This window comes from Leptodactylus fuscus, chromosome 10 (assembly GCF_031893055.1).
Source record: "Leptodactylus fuscus isolate aLepFus1 chromosome 10, aLepFus1.hap2, whole genome shotgun sequence".
Classification (NCBI taxonomy): Eukaryota; Metazoa; Chordata; class Amphibia; order Anura; family Leptodactylidae; genus Leptodactylus; species Leptodactylus fuscus.
This window is the reverse complement of record NC_134274.1, coordinates 38,743,856-38,765,550: the sequence shown is the minus strand read 5'-3', so window position 1 is coordinate 38,765,550 and position 21,695 is coordinate 38,743,856. Positions and strand designations below refer to the sequence as shown.

General features: G+C 39.5%; 2 protein-coding genes across 2 annotated transcripts; both read right to left on the bottom strand.

Moving 5' to 3' along the window:
- Positions 1 to 2,215: 2,215 nt before the first annotated feature.
- On the bottom strand, positions 2,216 to 5,893 carry LOC142183160 (pulmonary surfactant-associated protein D-like). Its single transcript, XM_075258104.1, has 6 exons — positions 5,728 to 5,893; positions 4,629 to 4,718; positions 4,477 to 4,512; positions 3,490 to 3,537; positions 2,754 to 2,840; positions 2,216 to 2,592 (listed from the first exon to the last, which is right to left on the bottom strand). The coding sequence occupies exons 1-6, from the start codon at positions 5,891 to 5,893 to the stop codon at positions 2,216 to 2,218; spliced, it is 804 nt and encodes a 267-aa protein (XP_075114205.1).
- A 1,212-nt stretch (positions 5,894 to 7,105) lies between these two features.
- LOC142183159 (pulmonary surfactant-associated protein D-like) lies at positions 7,106 to 16,723 on the bottom strand. Its single transcript, XM_075258103.1, has 8 exons — positions 16,558 to 16,723; positions 13,746 to 13,759; positions 13,591 to 13,595; positions 11,601 to 11,680; positions 11,373 to 11,408; positions 10,676 to 10,723; positions 9,071 to 9,157; positions 7,106 to 7,482 (listed from the first exon to the last, which is right to left on the bottom strand). Exons 1-8 carry the CDS (start codon positions 16,721 to 16,723, stop codon positions 7,106 to 7,108), a joined length of 813 nt encoding a protein of 270 aa, XP_075114204.1.
- Between the last annotated feature and the right edge of the window lie 4,972 nt (positions 16,724 to 21,695).

The following is a 21,695-nucleotide window of genomic DNA, read 5'->3' as shown; positions in this document are numbered from 1 at the left end:
TTCTGGTTGATGGGTAGGGCCCATGTGGTGCTGAATTTTTCCAGCACTGACAGGCTTTCTTGGAGGTCTTTCTCGGTGGGGGCCAGGAGTAGGAGGTCATCGGCGTATAGCAGGAACTTCACCTCTCGATTGTTCAGGGTGAGGCCTGGGGTTGGTGAGGCCTCCAAATATATATATATATATATATCTTTGTGAAAGAGACTTAGATTTTTTTAAATAAATAGCTAATAAACTCTTGAATATAATTTTATAGATTTTTATCAGCTTTTTAACTTTATTGTTTAGAAAAAAAAAAGGTAGTGTCTGCAAAGTATTTTGGCTGTGTACTCTGGACTGTCCGCAGAGCATTTAGAAACAATAAAGTTTGCTATTAGAGATGGTGACATTATTATACTCCGATATATCTTCAACCAGGGGAGGTGTAAAAAAAGAAAAACATTCACACTCTTTCCATTACATCTTTAGGCCACCTAATGGTGTCTGGAGCTCTCCCGGTGGTGTCTAGAAATTTTCCGTTGGGGTTGAGACTGGAGTCTGTGATTGGGCCACCAGAAGTCACATGGGCACGTGGAGTGTCATGATGCTCGGCGTGCCCAGGCCACCACTGAGGATTCAGAAAATTTGGGTTAAATCCGGTTTAAGCCAGATATAGGTTTCACTGATATAGTGACAGGGCTTGAAGTCTACAAGGGAAGGATGAGAAAGTGGTTGTACAAGCAAGCTCCAGAGTATGGAGGATGCCTAAGAGCAGATAAAAGCAAAGCAGATAAGAGGAAAGTAAAGAAGGAGGTCTGTTGAAGATCAGAGATCATGTGTGAGACAGGGCCTGCGACCTTAGGGGGCCTGGTGGGCCCCTGCTGCTTTTTTATTTTTATTTTTATAGGATGTTACCTCCTGGAGTAATCCCAGATATTTCTCTATATGAGCACTGTGCTGCTACCACCACTGCCACCACTCAGTCAGACATGTTTTTTCATGATGCCATAGACACCACATAGACTGTTACACCTCTTTAAAATGCTGGAGTCCTGGTGTTCAAATCTCGCCAAGGGTAAAAAAACCATCTGCAAGGATTTTGTATGTTCTCCTGTGTTTGCATGGATGTCCATCCCATATTCCAAAGACATACTGATAGGGAAAAAATGTACATTGTGAGCTCTGTGTGGGGCTCACAATCTACACACAAAAAAAATTATGCTTAGACAAGGTACTGTGCTGAACTGAATGGACCAAATGGTCAAGAATTTTTTGAGATGTGGGAGTTTTCTTTTTGCACATAACTGCATACTGATTCCTTGTCCAACCATTGAGAATTGAGTTGTGGATGAGATGGATACCACTCACTAGAGATGAGTGAACACTGTTCGGATCAGCTGATCTGAACAGCACGCTCCCATAGAAATGAATGGAAGCACCTGGCACGTATGCTTTGCCGGTGGGCGGTCGCTTAACCCCCCGCGTGCCGGCTGCTTCCATTCATTTCTATGGGAGCGTGCTGTGAGCGTGCTGTTCGGAACGCCTGTTCCAAACAGTGTTCGCTCATCTCTACCACTCACATCTAATGAACGTTGCTCAACATTATTTTTCCCAATAAACTGGATGATGAAGTAAGTAATCTTTACAATGGGGTTCAAACAGAATTTGTTCCATAACTAGTTATTGCAGTTTACTAAATAAGGACTTTTGGGAACACTTGTGCATGATTAGGTTGAGAACCTTTTTATGATCTGTAATGTATATTGTTGTTTCCGTAAACCATTGAGGACCAGGCAATTTTTGGCTTTTGAAGAGTATAAGTTTTTTTTTTTTTTTTTCGTTTCTATGGATCGGTCATAGCTTTTTTTTTTTCTTATAAACATATTTATATAATTTAATGCAAAAATATGTAGATTTACTGATGTTTTTGTCTCGTATATGAACATGACATACTCTATTTTTGTAAACTATATAGTCTGTTTATTGCAGTCACTTTTGCATACATTGACTTGACATAAAAGAGACACTCTCTGCCACTTATGAAAATCATGCTGGTAATATGTCATCCTCCGGTTTATATCGCCATTACAAACATTTAAAAACAAGTATGTATTATGAATTACATGGAATATTTAAGATATTTGGTCAAAAACTAACTTTATGTGGTCAATCAAAATTTTGCTCAATTAAACAAAAATCATTTTTGCACATTTAATTGGATATTATTCCAACATACATGTCATGAAAATTCACAAATATTCAGTCTCTTATCTTTACATGCTCGGTCATTCCATTTCCCACTTAGTTGCATTTCAACACAATCTTCATCCCCTTGTTGGTTGGGTTCATTGGTATTCCAGTTAGAATATGTCAGTGTTTTTCCATCCGGGTACTGAAAAACACCTTCAGTTTGGATGTCAGTGATTCCTAGGTATACATGCAGGTTGTAATACTGTACAATATCTAAAATAGCTTTATTTTCCTCAGAATTTCTTGGAAGAGGTAACTGTCCTCCCGCCTTCAGACACATCGCTTTTGATTCCTCATAAGTTAGCTCTTTCCCACTTGTAACAAATGTTTTTTCTCCAGCGGTGGCTCCTCTAGCAAAGAGTAAGGCTGAAATAAATCACATAAGATGCCGTGAATATCCATTGATTATTATTAAATTTGTTCAGAAAATATAACAATATTAGTGCCCATGAGAAGAATGTAATGTTATCCTGTGTGTTTGTACTAGGTAGTTCTATGACAGCAATGCGCATCATAACCAGACAAACCTTTCATCTTGGATGATATGCTCTTTTTTAATTGATTCAGCTCTGTTTCAAGGGACGATAATTTGCTTAGAGCATTTGTCAGCGTTGCTGTAAGAGAAGATGTATTAATAGATTTAGTGAACATCACAGCTTTAAGTTATCCAATTACATTGAGTTAGTCGAATAGTGGTTTCCCCTGAAACGAGCATTTTTTCCCATAGACTATAATGGGATTCGATATTCGATCAAGTAGTCGAATATTGAGGCTCTACTCGAAACGAATATCGAATCTCAAATATTTCACTACTTGCTCATATCTAGTTGTCATCCATATGTCAACTATTCTGTTTAATTGCAGCCCATATAAATCATACGGTTGTATGAATGTAGCCTTAAACATGGCTCCTTGTCAAAGAATTGGGGAACAGAGTATTAGAACTGTGTGGAACATAGCAGTTTGGAGCTATGGAACTGCTTTTGGTGCTCCAGATTGCTCATTTGCATATTGTGAAATGAATTGATATCTTGCCAAAGAAGACATGAATTTTCATGGGGAAAAGGGGTGTTACATTCAGGTCAGCCTGATCTAATCGTGTTGATGTTTTTTATGCTTCACCCTGTTGACAGACTCCCTTTAGGTACACTGTGTAATGTAGTTGTATAAATTCCTATGCTCTTAGTTGTGTAATTTTTTTTCTTTTATAACTAAGGCCTATTCTTCTATTAGTCCACTTTATTGGTATTTTTGTTTATTTACCTGATTGTCCAGAATTGTCACCTTTTTCTCCCTTTAGACCTTGCAATCCTAGGTTGTAGAGCAATAATTTTGAGAAAGATTTGTGCAAATCACATTTCTTTAATAATAGCAATGAACTTGTATCAATAAAGTATAATTAGTTTTAATAAAGAGATGTTATTACTTACAGTATATAGTACATTTATCATACCGGAGGTATACATTTACACAGAGTTTCCCTTGATAAGTCTATATGAAACTCATTCGTATTCCAATAAAATATTGTATAGTACATGGTGTACATTAACATTATACTGTCTGGTGGTTTTATTGTCAAATTTTGGCTCCACGCTGGGTAGTGATTAAAAAATCCACCGGCAACTTAGTCCCCCTCACTTACCTGCACAGAACCGCTACCGCCTCCTCTCCTAGTGTGTACACCGCTCCCCGGAGCTCCAGGTGCCCCCGCCTCCCTAGGCTGGTGTGACTGATGCTGGGAAAAGACGGGGCTCATTGTGCCTAAGGAGAATGCGGGCAGGTACAGGACGGGGAGATGTGAGTGTATCACTCACGTCTCCCCTCCCTGTACACACCCACACTCTCTTAAGCCACAACAAGCCCTGCCTACTCCCAGCAGTAACACTATCCTAGGGAGGCAGGGGCGCGCACAGCACTCTGCCGGCGTGGCGTAGAAGAGAGAGAGGAGAGGAGAAAACAATGGCCCGGAGCTACGGGGAGCGGCAGCGGTTCTGTGCAGGTAAGTGGGTTGAGTGATTGGAATCAGAATTCCATTCCCGATCATTTTTAGGTGGGATTGGAATCCGATTGCGATCGTGAAATTTACTTGATCGCCGATTGGGATCTGATCTTTTCCGATCCCGATAGCTCAACCCTAATAGTACCATTAATTCTGTCACCCAGAGTTAAAATAGAAATCCATCCACCGAACATTCAATGCTGCCAATAATGCTCGTATTGTCATTATATTAATATATCGGCTATACTTACCTTGTTCTCCTGAGTTTCCTTTTTGCCCCGGTAGTCCTCGGTAGATAAAAATGTAAATTACTCTCAAGTTGAAATATAATAATAAAACATTTGTATATGTTAAATTACTGCATGGCGTAAACTGGGTAAAATATTTTTAGAGACTAGGTTACCGGTCAATCCAATATTTCCTTTAGGTCCTTCTTTTCCTGATGGTCCGATGCTACCTCTCAATCCTGGTGCCCCTGGCTCTCCTGGAGGACCTAAAGAAAGCAGATATCCATGCTTACCTTGATCATTTACCTATTCTATACCTACCACTGTATGTGGAGAATATAAGGTAGCAAAGATAGGGAAAAGAAAAATTTAATCTATTTAAAAAAATGTAAATCTATTCTAGCCTATACTATTATATGGCAGAGACCAATATGTCAAGTGGGCGGATTCCTATATAAGACAACAAGATATGGAGTCATCTATTTGCCTTTCCTATCTAAAATAAGGAAAATACGGATCAGCTGTAAATTTTTAAACAGGAACTATCACTTGATAGAGCTCAGAGCTGTTATTTTAGGTATGGACCTGTGATGTTCCATTGGAGATATGTATCATGTGTACGAACAACACACAATCTAACTGCACAAATACTACGGCGTTAACTATAGGCTACCTTCATTGGAGGTAATAATATAAATTGGTGTTTAAGTTAACATATGAACACAGGGGTGTAACTTGAGGGGGTGCAGAGGTTCAGTCGCACCCAAGCCCAGGAACCTTAGGTGGCCCATAAGTACTGGCATCAATATTGAGATTGCTGCTTCCATCTGGCCCATAAACTAAGGAGACCCACAGATTACCCTAACCATACTAAGGTGGATTAAACTCCTTAGCACCTCTAACCATCACTATCAAGAATTCACTGTAGGGATAAGGTAGGAGGTCCCGGACAAAAGATTGCAGCGGGGTCCACAACACTTTAGTTAGGCCACTGTATGGACATAGTAATAGCCATGCTTGTAAACTACTCAAACCTAAGACACAATCAACATGGACAAGTGACCTTTAAAGTTAGAACATATTTCCTCAATTCTTTGTGTCTGCAATAGAAAAGAATGTATTTGTATTAATGACTTTCTCCCAATGGACTGACATCCAGTAACCATCAGTACAAGCATTCTGGAATAAAGATCTTATGTCATATAAAATATCATTTTTTAATTATTAATCAAGTATCATTAAAATTTTATTTATTTATTTCCATATTTTTCTTACCTGGATCCCCTTTTAATCCATTGATACCATCTCTTCCGTCCCGTCCATTAAGACAGGAAAGTCCTTGCATTACACAGCAGGCAGGTGAGGTGTCTGACTCAGTCCCCGTGAATAACATTATAAATATTACAGCTATGAAGCTGATGGTCCAGGTAAGAGAAGCCATGGATTAGTTGAATAGAAATAAATTATCTTTAGAATAAGCTCTAAAAATTTTGTTAAGGAATCCTAAAGCTCTACACTAAGATTGTGGCCTGCATCCAACTCAGTTATGGCATGAGTGAAATGCATGCGTGGCTTTTGTAGGGCAGTTTATCGATTACTTAGCGGTATCTTGATAAACTTTGAGCTCGGAAGGTCAATAAAAGGGTTTTAAAAAAACAAAAAATAATTGGTTACACTTTGAAAATATGTTCCGTGTCACTGGAAGGTCGTATTGTTTTTAAATCTGTTGACACGTGAAAAATGAAGAAATTCAGTTTCATATAATAATAATAATTAATAAACATGTGAAGCAAATACAATAATATATAGTGAGTAGGGTTGAGCCGATCTTGAGATTTCAGGATCGATTTTAAAATCCAATTTCCGATCATTTTCCATTCAAACCCGATCTCGATCCCAATTCCGATCCTAATGTAAGTCAATGGGATTTTTTTATTGATCGAAAATCGCACAGCGCTCCTCCTAAACACTCTCCTCCTGCTACTCGTGGACTTGGTGACTCTCCTTTAGGCGAATAGTGGTTTCCCCTGAAACAAGCATTTTTTCCCAGAGACTATAATGGGATTCGATATTGGATCGAGTAGTCGAATATTGAGGCTCTACTCGAAACGAATCTCGAATATTTCACTACTCGCTCATCTCTAATAATGAATTTAGCTTGAGAACCTTCTTGAGGTCTGTAATGTATATTGGGGATTCTGTATACCATTGAGGACCAGGCAAATTTTAGTCTTTGAAGAGTATAAGTTTTTCTTTTTATTTTGTTTCCATGAATCGGTCATAGCTTTTTTGTTATAAACATATTTATATAATTTAATGCAAAAATATGTAGATTTACTGATGTTTTTGTCTCTTATATGAACATGGCATACTCTAATTTTGTAAACTATATATAGTCTGTTTATTGCAACAACTTTCTCACTTTTATACACATTGACTTGTCACAAAGGAGGCATTCATGAAAATCATGCTGGTAATATGTCATCCTCCAGTTTATATCGCTACCGCACACATTTAAAACAAGTATTTATTATGAATTACATTGGATATTTAAGAGATTTGTACAAAAAACTAACTTTATACGGCCAATCAAAAATTTGCTCAATTAAACAAAAATAATTTTTGCTCATTTTTTATTGTTCCAACGTACATGTCATGAAAATTCACAAATATTCAGTCTCTTATCTTTACATGCTCGGTCATTCCATTTCCCACTTAGAAGCATTTCAACACAATCTTCGTCCCCGTCTTGGTTGGGTTCATTGGTATTCCAGTTGGAATATGTCAGTGTTTTTCCATCTGGGTACCGAAAAACACCTTCAGTTTGGATGTCAGTGATTCCTAGGTATACATGCAGGTTGTAATACTGTGCTATATCTAAAATAGCTTTAGTCTCCTCAGAATTTCTTGGAAGAGGTAACTGTCCTCCCGCCTTCAGACACATCGCTTTTGATTCCTCATAAGTTAGCTCTTTCCCACTTGTAACAAATGTTTTTTCTCCAGCGGTGGCTCCTCTAGCAAAGAGTAAGGCTGAAATAAATCACATAAGATGAATATGAATATCCATTGATTATTATTAAATTTGTTCAAATAAGTCCATAAAATATAACAGTATCTTGTAATTCTCTAAAATACATTTTGCAAATGTTCCACCAAGCAATGTAGATGTGTTTTAGATACTTATTGCGTTATCTGACTTAGTGACTTTAACACTAAAGTAGTTTGCTTTCTCTAAAAGATGGTAGAGTTTAAGATTAGAGATGAGCGAACAGTAAAATGTTCGAGATTCGATATTTGTTTCGAGAAGCCCCTCAATATTCGACTACTCGAATCGAATATCAAATTCTATTATAGTCTATGGGGGGAAAATGCTCGTTTCAGGGGTAGGCAACGTTCGATCAAATTATACTTACCAAGTCCACGAGTGAGGGTCGGGCTGGATCCTCCGAGCAGTCTTCTCCTTGCTGCATCCCTGCGGCATCTTCCGGCTCTGAATTCACTCTGCCAGGCATCGGGCCTGGGCAGAGCTGACTGCGCATGCCCGCACTGCAAGCAAACATGCGCAGTCGGCTCTGCCCAGGCCCGATGCCTGGCAGAGTGAATGAAGAGCCGGAAGACGCCGCGGGGAAGCTGCACGGAGAAGACTTCTAAAGGTAGGAGAAGAACCAGCATTGATTGGCTGACTGTATAGCATTCGGCCAATCAATGCTGGTTCTGCATCGAACTTTTACATTCGAATAGCGAGTGGTACTTGATCGAGTACGAGTATTTAGAATACCGTAGTATTTAATCGAATATATACTCGATCGAGTACTACTCGCTCATCTCTATTTAAGATGCAAAATTGAGGCAAAAGTCAAGTGGAACTTTATAAATTGGGATGAATCCATTTTACAAAGGTATTTTGTATGTGAACTCTGTATGATACTACATTTGTGACTCCATTCTCTGTGTTGTAGAGTTAAAAAAATTCAATAAAACTAAGAATATGAAAAAAAAATTGGGAAAAAATCTAAAATTGCACCAGATTTATCATTCAGCCAAAGCTATTATTAGACTGTCTGTTCTAAATTTACACTGAATATTAGACAGATTTATTAAATCTATCCCAACCAGTATGTTGTCGGCACATTAGGCCATTTGATGCCTTTATCTCATTTATTCTATGGATCGATAGGAAGCTTTTAATTAGGAGTTAACACAGAAGAAGGTTATGTAGTTCAGTGCCCATGAGAAGAAATTTATGTTATCCAGTATAGACTGGGGTTAAGCCGATCTTGAGATTTCAGGATAGTTTTTAAAATCCGATTTTCGATCATTTTCCTGCCAATCCTGATCGTGAAATTTGCTTGATCGCCGATCAGGATCAGATCTTTCCCGATCCCGATCGCTCAAGCCTGATTATTATATTATAATAATTAGGGTTGAGCTGATCTTGAGATTTCAGGATTGTTTTTAAAATACGATTTTTTGATAATTTTCAAGCCGATCCCAATCGTGAAATTTGCTCGATCGCCGAACGGCATCCGATCTTTCCCGATCCAAATCGCACAACCCTAGCGTAGATTGTACTAGGTAGTATGACTATGACAACAATGTGTATTATAACCAGACAAACCTTTCATCTTTGATGATATGCTCTGCTTTAATTGATTCATCTGCCTTTCTAGGGATGATAATCTGTTTAGGACATTTGTCAGCGTTGCTGTAAGAGAAAACATTTTAATACATTTAATGGCCACACAGCTTTTAGTTTTTCAATTACTTTGAGTTTGGTAATAATAAAAAATGCTCTAGATTATAGACAACTTAAACTGTACTGCTAGTTATAAACAACTTTTACTTATGAATAGTGCAGGTTAAAGGGGTATTCCCATAACTCTTGTTCTGCAGCCTGCAGGCTGTGTGCTCTGTTCACTTCCTGGATTTCTTGGCACATTGGTGGGCGAGGTTTCACTTTCTCTGCTATCTGCTATGTTTGCAGTCAGTAATTAGAGATTGGTTGTAAATGCATTACTACAGTATGAAGCTGATGTAGAAGCTAATGTAGCAGAGATGGATTGGAGTCAGCTTGCATTACATACAGAGGTAACGGACTCTCTATCTCAGCCCTTATCAGCCAAATTCAATTAAACCTGCTGATGAGTGGAAAAGCTGAAGATAGACAGCACAGTAATCCCTGAGCTCTCACCTCCCCCCTCCCCTATCTGAGGAGCTCCATTGCTTGTCAGACATACACAGCTCAGAGCTGCTCCCAGCACTCAGCCCCTCCCTCCCCCCTGAGAGCAGGTAGCTACGTCACTTGGGAACTGAGCAGATAAGCCCAGTGGCCATATAAACGCAGTGTCAACAATGAAGTGAATACATTAAGATAGAGGCCAAACAAAGCAGTTTTCATAAAGCAATGTATTTAGGAAATGTCTTAAATCCACACAAACTATCAGCATAGATAGGATGCTTTTCATGGGACAACCCCTTTCATATAAAAAACTTAATAATATATCTTATTAAGAATATCTGCTTCCTTCACCACTTATTAAGCTTTTAATAAGCTTATCTTCTGACTGCTTTGATTATATTATATCAGTATCTATATTCAGCTTCACATATACAACTCTATGGAGCAGGAAGGGGTGGAGTAGGATTCATCTGCTGGCTAGTTAATTGATTTATTGCTTCAGTCTATGCACTCTTAGCTTATTATCTACAACCTAGCAGTGTTATACTCTGCTATCCATTATTTTTTTTTTCTAAAAGCAGCATTCTATGAGTGTCTTTTCTATCCCCTCTCCTCTCTTCATAGACTAATATGGAGAGAGTATCTGCCTGAAAAGTGGACATTGTGTGCATGTAGCCTGAAACATAAATCCTGTCACTCAAAGGAGAGAGGAAGGAGGAGCAGAGTGTTAGAGAATTGTGGAACATAGTTGTTTGGAGCAATGGAACTGCCTTTGGTGCTCCAGATTGCTCATTTGCATATTGGGAAATGAATTAGCATCTTGTCAACGGAGATATGAATTTTTATGGGGGAAAGGATGTTACATTCAGGTGAACCTGGGCTAATTGTGTTGATGATTTAATATGCCTCACCCTGTTGCTAGCTCTTAGCTATATAATTGATAAATTCTGCTAACACATCCAATTTTTTCTTTCATAACCAAGGTCTATTCTTCTATTACGTAGATATTCTTCTATTAGCCCACTTTATTGGTATTTTATTTACCTGATTGTCCAGAATTGTCACCTTTTTCTCCCTTTGGACCTTCCACTCCTAGGTTACAAAGTAATACTTTTGAGAAAGGTTTACATAGGTTATATTTCTTCAACAGTATCAATGAACTAGATGTCATTGAAAGAGATGATATTACTTATAGTATATAGTACACTTATCACTTATTGTACCGAAAGCGTACTGTACGTTTACACAACCTGTGTGAAACCCATTCATCTTCCGTTAAAATATTGTGTACTTCATGGAGTACAATATTTTCAGTTCAGAATATTGATGACCTGTCCTCATCAAAGACTATCCATATCATAACTGTGGGGGTCCATCTCCTGACACCTGACAATCTGTGAGGTTGCTCTACATCAACTTCTTTGTTTATGGTTGACCCATATACATAGTACATAGACGTGCATTTCAGCATAGACTATAATGGGGTCCGTGTGCTTGCTGCACACTGCATACATGAATCATTCGTGCGGGCAGTGTGCAGCCTGCACACAGACACCATTATAGTCTATGGGGTCTGAGGGCTTTTACAACACAACACTTACAATTGCGATTGTATTCCGTCCGGGGATACTCTATGCGGACTCTAACCGGACGAATACATACGCTAATGTGAACCAGGGGTCAGTATAGTGTCATTATTCTAATTGTATTGTCATTTTATTAATAAAATGGCTACACTTACCTTGTGCTCCTGAATTTCCTTTTTGACCAGGTAGTCCTAAGTAGAAAAAAATGTAAAATTACTCATAAGTTTGAATATTATTATTATTATTATTATTATTATTATTATTATTATTATTATTATTATTAATAATAATAATAATAATAATAATAATAATAAATAGTATAGCACATTTGTATATGTTAAATGACTGTAAATTGGGTAAAATATTTTTTGAGACTAGGTTACCGTTCAGCCCAACATTTCCTTTAGGTCCTTCTTTTCCTGGTGGTCCAATGCTACCTCTCATTCCTGGTGTCCTGGAGGACCTAGAGAAAGCAGATATCCGTACTTATCCTATGTTTTGTTAAGACTTGCTTTAATATATCATAAAAAATGTTTGGTTTTCTAAAACCCAATCACAGTTTCATAATGATTCAAATGTTATGATGAGAAGGATAAAACTTAACTTTTATTAATCTATATTAAAATATGGATCAGATATATAAAGTTAAACAATACCTGATAATCCGGCATCTAAACTCACAAGCCCTGACAGCAAGTCAAGATAATCCCTAACTAGTTATGTTATCCACTAGATTGATTATCTCTCCTCACCTAATAGTATTGGGGAGCCATTTATAGGATTTGTCCCCATCCAGGATATACAACACGTTTCTGTCACTACGCTTGAATGGGGTTCTGTAGACCAATGACTGGGATCTATAGTGCAGTAGTGGCAGGTATCCATAGTGTAGCAGGTAGCATGCTCCTGGGGAATAAAACTATATTCAACTTCATCAGAAGGGCATAAGAATAAACACCCCAACTAAAGTTCTGATGCTCTCAGTCTTCAGGGACGGCAACACCCCACCTTCACCCATTGGAGGATGAGAGCGAGGCTGTAAACATTGATATCAGGACGATTGCTGGATTGTCCACATGGAGGAGAATTACTCGCAGTGTGTATACGAGCTGTCAGCTAATCGAAAGCATTCATTATTTGGTGCTACATTGTATCCATCAATCTCCTATGCCTTATAGCTGACTTACATAATATATAGCCAATGTAATGAGTGGATGAGACCCAATATTTGATCGAGTATGGTAAGCAGAAACACAGTGTCATTTGTATATATACTAGTATATGTAAAACCCTTATCCGCTAGGGAGGATTACTCGCCCTGGGGAAATATGTATCTTTATAAATGCATATAGCATGTTACAAAAAATACTTAGACTCATTTGTATATATAAAGCCCTTATATGCTATAGATGATTGCTCGCCCTGGGGAAATATGTGTCTTTATATATGCTATGAGTATATGTTAACATAAGGCACTGATACTCATTTGTGTATATAAAGCCCTTATATGCTAGGGATGAATGCTATGAATGCTTGGCCTGGGGAGATATGTATCTTCATAAATACACATAGCATGTTAACATAAGGCCCTTAGCCTAGTGAGTTTCCATACAGAGAGATGTGTTAGAAATGATGAACCCACATAATATTTCCCTAAATGTATGTGTCCTTTTAGTAGTACAGCAAGTAGGCTCCAGATATAAGCAGCGTACAGCTTAGGTCCAGTTCACATCTGCGTTCAGGTTTCCGTTTGGGGAGTCCGCTTGGGGAACAGAACGGAAACCTATATGCATTAAAAGGCAGTTACCTAAGGAAACAACATGGACTCCATATATATATATCTGTGGGGTCAGAAAATCTCTCCTATTTTTGGCCAAAGCATGTTGTTAAGCTTGTCTCACAATCTCAGCTGGGTATCCTTTGGACTTAAATTTACCTAGGCAAGAGCAATTCATTTCCTGTAACATCTCTGCCTGTTCGGGCCTCTGCGCCACCCTCTGCTCGCATGCTGCGGCGCCGGAGGCGTGTGCAGTTTGACAATCTGCTTAAAGTTTTTAGTTGCACTGTGTGAACACGGCTCTAGTCCTTAATTGGATTTGCACCACACCCGTCTTCTGCCAAGGTTGCCTCTGTTCATTAAGTGGTTAATCTGTCTTGCCTGTGATTGACAGCTTTTCTTCCTGTCAGGTTCTGGGCGGGTTCTTCCTTCCCTATTTAGTCTTGGCTCACAGTCACACTGGTGCCGGTTATTGCCCTTGCTTTCTGGTATCTCTTGCTGTTATTTACTTGTATGCTAATCCTTGACCTCTGGCTTTCCTACTGACTATTCTCTTGACTCCGATTTGGCACTGCATCGCTCTCTTGTTACCGAACCCTGGCTAGCTGACCTCCCTTTGTTGTTGTACGTCTTGTCTGCGTTTTGTGTTTCACGTATTCAGGGAGGGATTGTCTTCGTGGTTGTCGCCTATTACTTAGGATAGGGTCTGGCAATAGGAAGGGAAAGCGGGGGGCTTCAGTTTAGGGCTCACTGTCCCTTGTGCCCCTCCCTCCAGGGTTCACCAGCAGCTTCTGGGGAATTATCATCTGGCTATTCCCTAACATTTCCATTCGAATAAATTGTTCCTAAGGGATTCCTTTTCTCTAAGGCTCTGGGTAAAAGCTGTCCCATCTAAGGAGACTATTTATCAAACGCCCAGGACAATTCCATTGTATTAAACCAGAATAGCAGGACATTGTCAATATAAGGCAACCATATCAAAATCACTGATGTCCATGCTTCCATCTCATCCCAGAAAACTAGGCCCAGGAATAAATTTGCTTAAGTCGGGGCAGCTGGGATCTCCATCATAGTCCCCGGTGATGGTAGAAGTGCCCATTAAAGGTGAATAGTTCCTCCTGACAGTTCAGGAGTTGTAAAGTGAATATATTATACTCATTTCCTTACTAATAAATGAAATCTGTTCGATACACTACTAAGCAAGTTATTAGGCTGAGCCTATTTGCTGTAGATATAGGGGAGTGTTATGTGGGGTCAACATTAATATCACATCTCTCTATAAGGAAACTAAGTAGGCTAAATGTCTTAGGTTAACATGCTATGCTTATTTATCAAGACACATCTTTCCCCAAGGTGAGCAGTCATCCATAGCAGAGAATGGCTTTATATATAGAAATGACACTGCATGTGTATGTGCAAATGACTCCATGTTTTCACGGACTATACTCGATCATATAGAGGATCTCATCCCCTGGTTATATTATATACAAAAACATATAAGGATATGGATATAAGGTAGACCCAAAAGCGTCCCTGCATCTACGATGAATGCTTTCGCTCAGCTTGTATACATACCACAAGTAAGTCTCATTCATGCGGATGATCCAAGGAGCTACTGTTATCTATGACTACAGCTGAACTCTCATCCTCCGATGGATGAAGGAGGGTCGGTGCTGTTTATCGTGCTCCCTGAGGCCTGAGCGGTAGGTCAGTCAATCCTAGGCCTTTGGTACAAAAAGTTTGTTATTGGTGTTATGTGCAAGACTTAACATTGAAAGTACCGGTGCCCACCATCAGTTTTAACTGCATAATCTTCAGTTAGCTTGTTTATTCTTATTCTCCTATAATGAACCTAGCCATGGTTTTATTTCCCAGGAGAAATGCGTTGGGAGTTAGCAAACTAAAACAGAGGTAAGGCTATCCATGATAGTCTATGTGTGGACTATGCTAAACAGGTATGCTTCAAGTGCTGTTTTTTCGGATTTACTGTAACATCTCTGCCTGTTCTGGTCTCTGCGCCGCCCTCTGCTCGCATGCCGTGCAGGAGGTGTGCACAGTTTGATAACTTGCTTAGAGTTTTTGGTTGCATTGTCTGAACACTGTCCTATTCCTTCACCTTGTTAATTGATTTTCTACCACACCCGTCTCCTTCACCTTCATTTCCCTCTGCTCCTCTAAGAGTTAAGTTTTGCCTTGCCCTGTGATTGACAGCCGACTTCCTGTTAACTCCAGGGACGGGTTCTTCCTCCCTATTTAGTCTTGGCTCTCATTCACACCAGTGCTTGCTATTGCCTTGTGCGTACTTGCTTTTTGCTCTCACTATTCTTGCTTGCATTCTAATCCTTGACCTCTGGCTTTCCCTACTGACTATTCTTTGGACTCTGATTTGGCACTGCATCGCTCGACTGTTTCCTGACCCTTGGCTAGCTGACCTCTCTTTGTTGTTGTCCGTCTTGTCTGCATTTTGTGTATCGCATATACAGGAAGGGATCGTCTTCGTGGTTGGTGGTATTACGTAGGATAGGACCTGGCAATAGGAAGGGACAGTTGGGGGCTTCAGCTTAGGGCTCACTGTCTCTTGTGCCCCGCCCCAGGGTTTCGAGCAGATACTGGGGAATTGCTGTCCTAGCAATTCCCTAACCTTTACACTGCCAATCTTGGTTTAAAGCACTGTATGTTATCTGTTCCTTGCTATTGTGTATCCTTTATGGGGATGAATCATATAAATAGCTGCACAATACTATTAGGTGGGGAGAGCTAAAGAATCCAGTGGAAATCCCTGCTGGTTAGGGTTTATCTCGAGTTGTGAGGGCAGGAGAGTTTAGATACCAATTGCAATCATGAAATTTGCTCGATCGGGATCCAATCTTTCCCGATTCCGATCGCTCAACCCTATTAATGATATATACATGGATAGGGTTGAGCCAATCTTGAGATTTCAGGATCGTTTTTAAAATCTGATTTTCGATCATTTTCCAGCTGATCCCAGTCATGTAATTTGCTCAATCACCGATCGGGATCCGATCTTTCCCGATCCCAATCGCTGAACCCTAAATTTTATCCTTTTTATCATAACATTTGACCCATTTATAAAACTGTGATTTTGATATAAACATACGCTCTATGAAATTACATTTGTTCTCTAAATCCAAAAAATAAAGAAAACTTTGTCAAGTAAAAGTTTAGCAAAATGAAATGGAAAGATAAAAATGTTTGTCCATCTATGTATCGATCTCCCCTTCTATTATTATAGTTTCAGTTCAGTTGATACTTATTTACCTATAACTATTCTGTTCTGGATTATTATCAGTATAAGCATTCTGGAATAAAGATCTTATGTCATATAAAATATAGCAAAGATATAATATTTCAATTATTCAATGATTCATGTAACGTTAAAATTGAATTTATTTATTTCAAAATTTTTGGAACAAAATCTACAAAGACAATAATGGAACCCAAACTCAAAATTCCAAAATAGTTTGTTTCTTGTACCTATTTTTTGTGTCTTAAAAAGAAATAAAAGTAACTACTTACAATCTCCATAGGTCTATATTTCTTACCTGGATCCCCTTTTAATCCATTGATACCATCTCTTCCATCCCGTCCATTAAGACCTGGCAGTCCTTGTATTACGGAGCAGGCAAGTGAGGTGTCTGATTCAGTCCCTGTAAAGAATATTATAGCTGTTACAGCTATGAAACTGACAACCCAGGTAAGAGATGCCATGGATTAGCTAAATATTGTAATCTCTCAAAATTTTGTTAAGGAATCCAAAAGCTCTACACTAAGATTGTGGGCTCCAGTAAACTCAGTTATGGCATGAGTGCAATGCATGCGTGGCTTTTGTACGGCAGTCTATCGATTACTTAGCGGTATCTTGATAAACTTTGAGCTCGGAAGGTCAATGAAATGATTTTTTAAAAAAAAAAAAAATAATAATTGGTTACACTTTAAAAATATGTTCCATGTCGTTGGAAGGGCGTATTGTTTTTCAATCGGTTGAAACGTGAAAAATGAAGAAATTCAGTTTCATACAAACATGTTAGCTCACGGTTGCACAACAATAACGTCCGAATTTTTTGTTTTAGGCCTGGGCCCCATGGAGCGTATATTCTGTGATATTACCATAGCGTTTTACAATACTCGCAAAGTGCACGGGATTCTGGCTCATCCTATTGAAACATTGCAAAAAAATTTCTGCAATGGACATGCTGTAATTTCAAAAACTGTCAACTTTTTGGAAATCGTCACACGTCCATTATATCTACAGAAATGCCTCTATATCTACGGATGCCTAGGCAGAGTGAATTCCAGCCGGAAGACGCCGCTAGGACGCTGCACGGAGAAGACTTCTAAAGGTAAGAGAAGAACCAGCGTTGATTGGCAATGTATAGCATTCTGCCAATCAACACTGGTTCTGCATCGAACCTTAAACTTTGAACAGCTAGTAGTGTTCGATCGAGCACGAGTATTTCGAATACTGTAGTATTCGATCGAACACTACTCGCTCATCTCTAGTCATTAACACTTACTTCCTTTTACTGTAACGTTCTTCCTAGCACCACTTTAACTCTGCGCTGGCAGGGAGATCCATCCCATCACTTTGTATGTACAGATTTAGCAGTTTCCCAAATGGGGAGGGGGTTCCTTTCAAATACTTGTATCTCTGGTTTTATATACCAAGAAATGTATTTCAGGTGTCATGTTAGAGAATGTATGCTGTATATAAACATCACATTCCTGACTGCGATTTCTCAGTTTTTGTTATAACTAGAACAAATATAAATAATTGGGGTGGAGCGGAGAAGTAGGGGGAGTGGGGTTATAAGATGAAAGGGATAAGAAAATAAACACAAAGTGCATGTGTTCCAATGCAGAAACCTCACTAACAAAATAAGTGGGGGTAAGTGACAAATGGCTGCGCTCCAGCTACGACTGGGTTATTAATCCGGCCTTAGGCTAAGGCTCATATGGTACCCCGTAGCAAAAAAATAGTAATAAAATACTGATAGGCGTTTGTTAGAAATCCCAAAGTATAATGGAAGAAACAGAAACGTAGATGAGGCTGCAGAACATAATGATGCCATTATTAGGGGGGAGTTCAACCCTGTGGATATAAATTGGAAGATGGAAATTTGCAGGTCCTGGAATGGTAACATGCTTTATTGTTGGCAGTACAATTGCACTTTTTTTTTTTTTTTGCTGTGTCTGACTTCTGACTGAGGGGCTATCCCGTGTACTTGAAGATTTGGATTCCGATCCACACCAGTGACCAAAGTTACTTAAGAAGGCTGTGAGTGTTTCTTTTTTTTTTTTTTTCACGATTCTTATATTAGGCCTCGTTCAAATCTGCGTCAGTAATCCGTTCGGGGGAGTCCGCATGGGGACCCCCCCCCCCAAACAGGCTACCGAACGCATTGGCAAGCGGTGTAAAGTGAAAGCACATGGACCCCATAGACTATAATGGGGACCGTGTGCTTTCCACATGGAATATACAAACAGAAAAGTAGTTCACGATCTACATTCCAGTCCGCATGACTTGTGCCGAGACTGTGTGGAAAGCACACGGACCCCATTCTAGTCTATGGGGTCCACTGTACACTACTTGCCAATGCATTCAGTAGTCCATTCGGGGGGTCCCCATGTGGACTCCTGCCGAATGAATTACCGACGCGTATGTGAACAAGACCTTACCTGTTTGTTTGTTTTTTCTTTATTGAAACTTTTATACATACAAAAACATTAAAAATACCATATGATAATCTTAAGGTGCATTATATGACAGTTCAAAAGAAAAAGCCAAGACACACCAATAAGGGGTATCAAAAGAGAGAAATACATCAATTTAAGCATCTCAGAATAAAGGTCATAGTTTGAGGTTAAAGAACATGTAAAATATCCAAAGCAACCATGAAGTAGGATAATTGACTCAGTATATCAATGCAAAAGAAAAAGCTACATCACATAGACAACTGGAATATCAATTTATCGCTGCAAAATTCATCTCATTTTGACCTCCACTGTTCTATAGCTGTTGTTAAAGAGGGGTCTACACTTTGTAAGTTTTTATATGTTATTTGCTTCTGTATGTTTTTATCAGCATTGACGGTCACATATATTTAAACCAAGTATTTATTATAAATATCACTGAGGGATTGTCACTCTATAGAAAGTAGTTCACTGAAGGAGTAACTAAAATGTAACTTTTATTGGATCCGTTAAAACAATTATTTCAAGGATAAATTAAGTCCTAAAAACACCAAAATGTGGGTGGCTGAACCTTTCACTAGTGTGTGTGGTCTAAATATACACCACTTTAAATCCTCCCACAGGTCTCTGCCCAACCTCACATCAAATAGAAGCCTCAATACAAAAACTCCGCGGCTCCTTCAATACCAAGTCCCATAGATTATGAGAATGAGAACTCTGACTTAAAGGCAAGCAGGACTAGGCTCATTCATATTGTGTGCACCTAGACTCAATCTCTATTCTTAATAAAATGGCTATAGAAAGTTTTGCCCTACATCTAGGGTTGAGCGATCATGTTCGGAAAAGATCGGATTCCAATTGGCGATCGAGAAAATTTCACGATCGCGATTGGAATTCCGAACACGATCTTTTTAGGTGGGATCGAGATCGGTAGTATTTCCCACAATGCTTTGCTTAGCCTTCACACTGAGTATATAGTGTATACTCAGTGTAAAGGCTCCGCTGCGGTTCCATAGGAATGAATGGAAGCAGCCGGTACACAGCCTTAACCCCCTGCGCGCCGGCTGCCTACATTCATTCTAATGGGAGACTAAAGTAACATCTCTAGTAGCTACTTACCTGCAGAGATGGCTGCTCCGGTCCCGGTGTTCTTCTTCGCCTCGCTGCCGCTCCACGCTGCTCTTCTTGCCTCGCTGCCCCACCTCCCAGGTTAGTGTTTAAAGAGCTAGGAAGGCGGGGCTTGTGGCTTAGGAGAGTGTGGGCGGGTACAGGTACTCTCCTAACCAGCCCACACACTCCTAACCTGGGAGGCAGGGGGCAGTGAGGCGAGAAGGGCAGCGTGGAGCGGCAGCGAGGTGAAGAAGAACACCGGAGCAGGCATCTCTGCAGGTAAGTGGACACCAGGGGGGACTAAGTAGCCAGAGGATTAAAAAAAATCCTCTGGCTACTTAGTGATTCACTACACAGCGTGGATTGCATTGGGAACGGAATTGTGATTGAGATCGGGTTCGAATGAAAAATGATCGGAAATCGGATCTTAAAATCGATCCTGAAAAGTCAAGATCAGCTCAACCCTACCTACATCCTTTTATACCCTCAACGTGTTTCCCTAGCCCTATTATGGGCTGTTCGTCAGGAGTAGTTTTAAATGGATTAATGTCCGCAGGATTTGTGATAACAATCACAGTTCCCCTGCCTTAGATGGTAGGACAGGGTACTTAGATGTTTAGATTAGATTTGATTACATCTAAGTACCTTGTCCTACCATCTAGGGCAGGGGAACTGTGAATTACGTCGGATATTTAAGATATTTGGACAAAAAGTAATTTTAGACGGCCAATCAAAAGTTTTCCCAATTAAACAAAAATAATTTTTGCACATTTTTTTTATTGTTCCAACATACATGTCATGAAAATTCACATATATTCAGTCTGTTAATGTTACATGTCCGGTCATTCCATTTCCCACTTAGATGCATTTCCAGTGATTCCTAGGTATACATACAGGTCGTAATACTGTGCAATATCTAAAATAGCTTTATTTTCCTCAGAATTTCTTGGAAGAGGTAACTGTCCTCCGGCCTTCAGACACATCGCTTTTGATTCCTCATAAGATAGCTCTTTCCCACTTGTAACAAACGTTTTTTCTCCAGCGGTGGCTCCTCTAGCAAAGAGGAGCCACCCATTGATTTCAATGGGAGCCGTCTTTTTGGTCAGGATTTTGAGGGAGATACGGCCTCAAAATCCTGACCAAAAAACTCCGTGTGAACTTACCCTTAGCGATCCAGGGGGAGGAAGATGTGGCAGTATAAGTGGATGAGGTAGCCACCACTGTAACCACTCACTTAGGCGCTGGCGCAGCCAAGTTCTGTGGGATCCATGCCTGGTTCATCTTAAAGAATGTAAGTATGTCCACGTTAGCTGTGGCTAGGCGGATTCTCTTGTCGGTGATGACACCCCCTGCGGTGTGGAACATGCATTCTTATAGAACACTTGCCACAGGGCAACTCCAAGGCATAAAGGGCAAGCTCTGGCCAAGTGTCCAATTTACCAACCCAAAAATCGAATGGAGGGGATCCACCACTCAGTACCAGGAACCCATTGAAGTCAATGGGAGCCTTTTTTTTTCAGCACTGAAATTCCACACCAAATTCCTCACCATTTTCCTCCGTGTGAATGGACCCTTAGGGTACAAACACTTCTTTCATGTCATTAATCCTTTCATGAAATTGAGCATAATCTATTATTTTCTGGTTTTAAAAAATTTATTAACGATTTGTAGTAAATAAGAGCAACATTGATGCACTTATAGAATACCATTTTATTTGAAGTTTAGTATAAATTATTGAATAATTTTAAGGTATTGGAAATTCACATGTAACAGATCTAATATATTCACACGAGATGTCTATCCATTTGCCATTTTTATAAGGTTGTACGCAATTTTCTCCTTTAAAACCATTTGGTTCTTTTGTTTCTCCGTTCCAGTT

Bases quoted from the DNA above. Each gene is read 5' to 3' on its own strand.
- LOC142183160 (XM_075258104.1), bottom strand. From the start codon at position 5,893: ATGGCTTCTCTTACCTGGACCATCAGCTTCATAGCTGTAATATTTATA. The intron at 4,719-5,727 runs GTAAGAAAAATA...TGCTTTCTTTAG, and splicing joins TGGATTAAAAGGGGATCCAG to GTCCTCCAGGAGAGCCAGGG. The intron at 2,593-2,753 runs GTTTGTCTGGTT...GATTTATTTCAG, and splicing joins CATATCATCCAAGATGAAAG to CCTTACTCTTTGCTAGAGGA.
- LOC142183159 (XM_075258103.1), bottom strand. From the start codon at position 16,723: ATGGCATCTCTTACCTGGGTTGTCAGTTTCATAGCTGTAACAGCTATA. The intron at 11,409-11,600 runs GTAACCTAGTCT...TTTTCTACTTAG, and splicing joins AGGAAATGTTGGGCTGAACG to GACTACCTGGTCAAAAAGGA. The intron at 7,483-9,070 runs GTTTGTCTGGTT...GATTTATTTCAG, and splicing joins CATATCATCAAAGATGAAAG to CCTTACTCTTTGCTAGAGGA.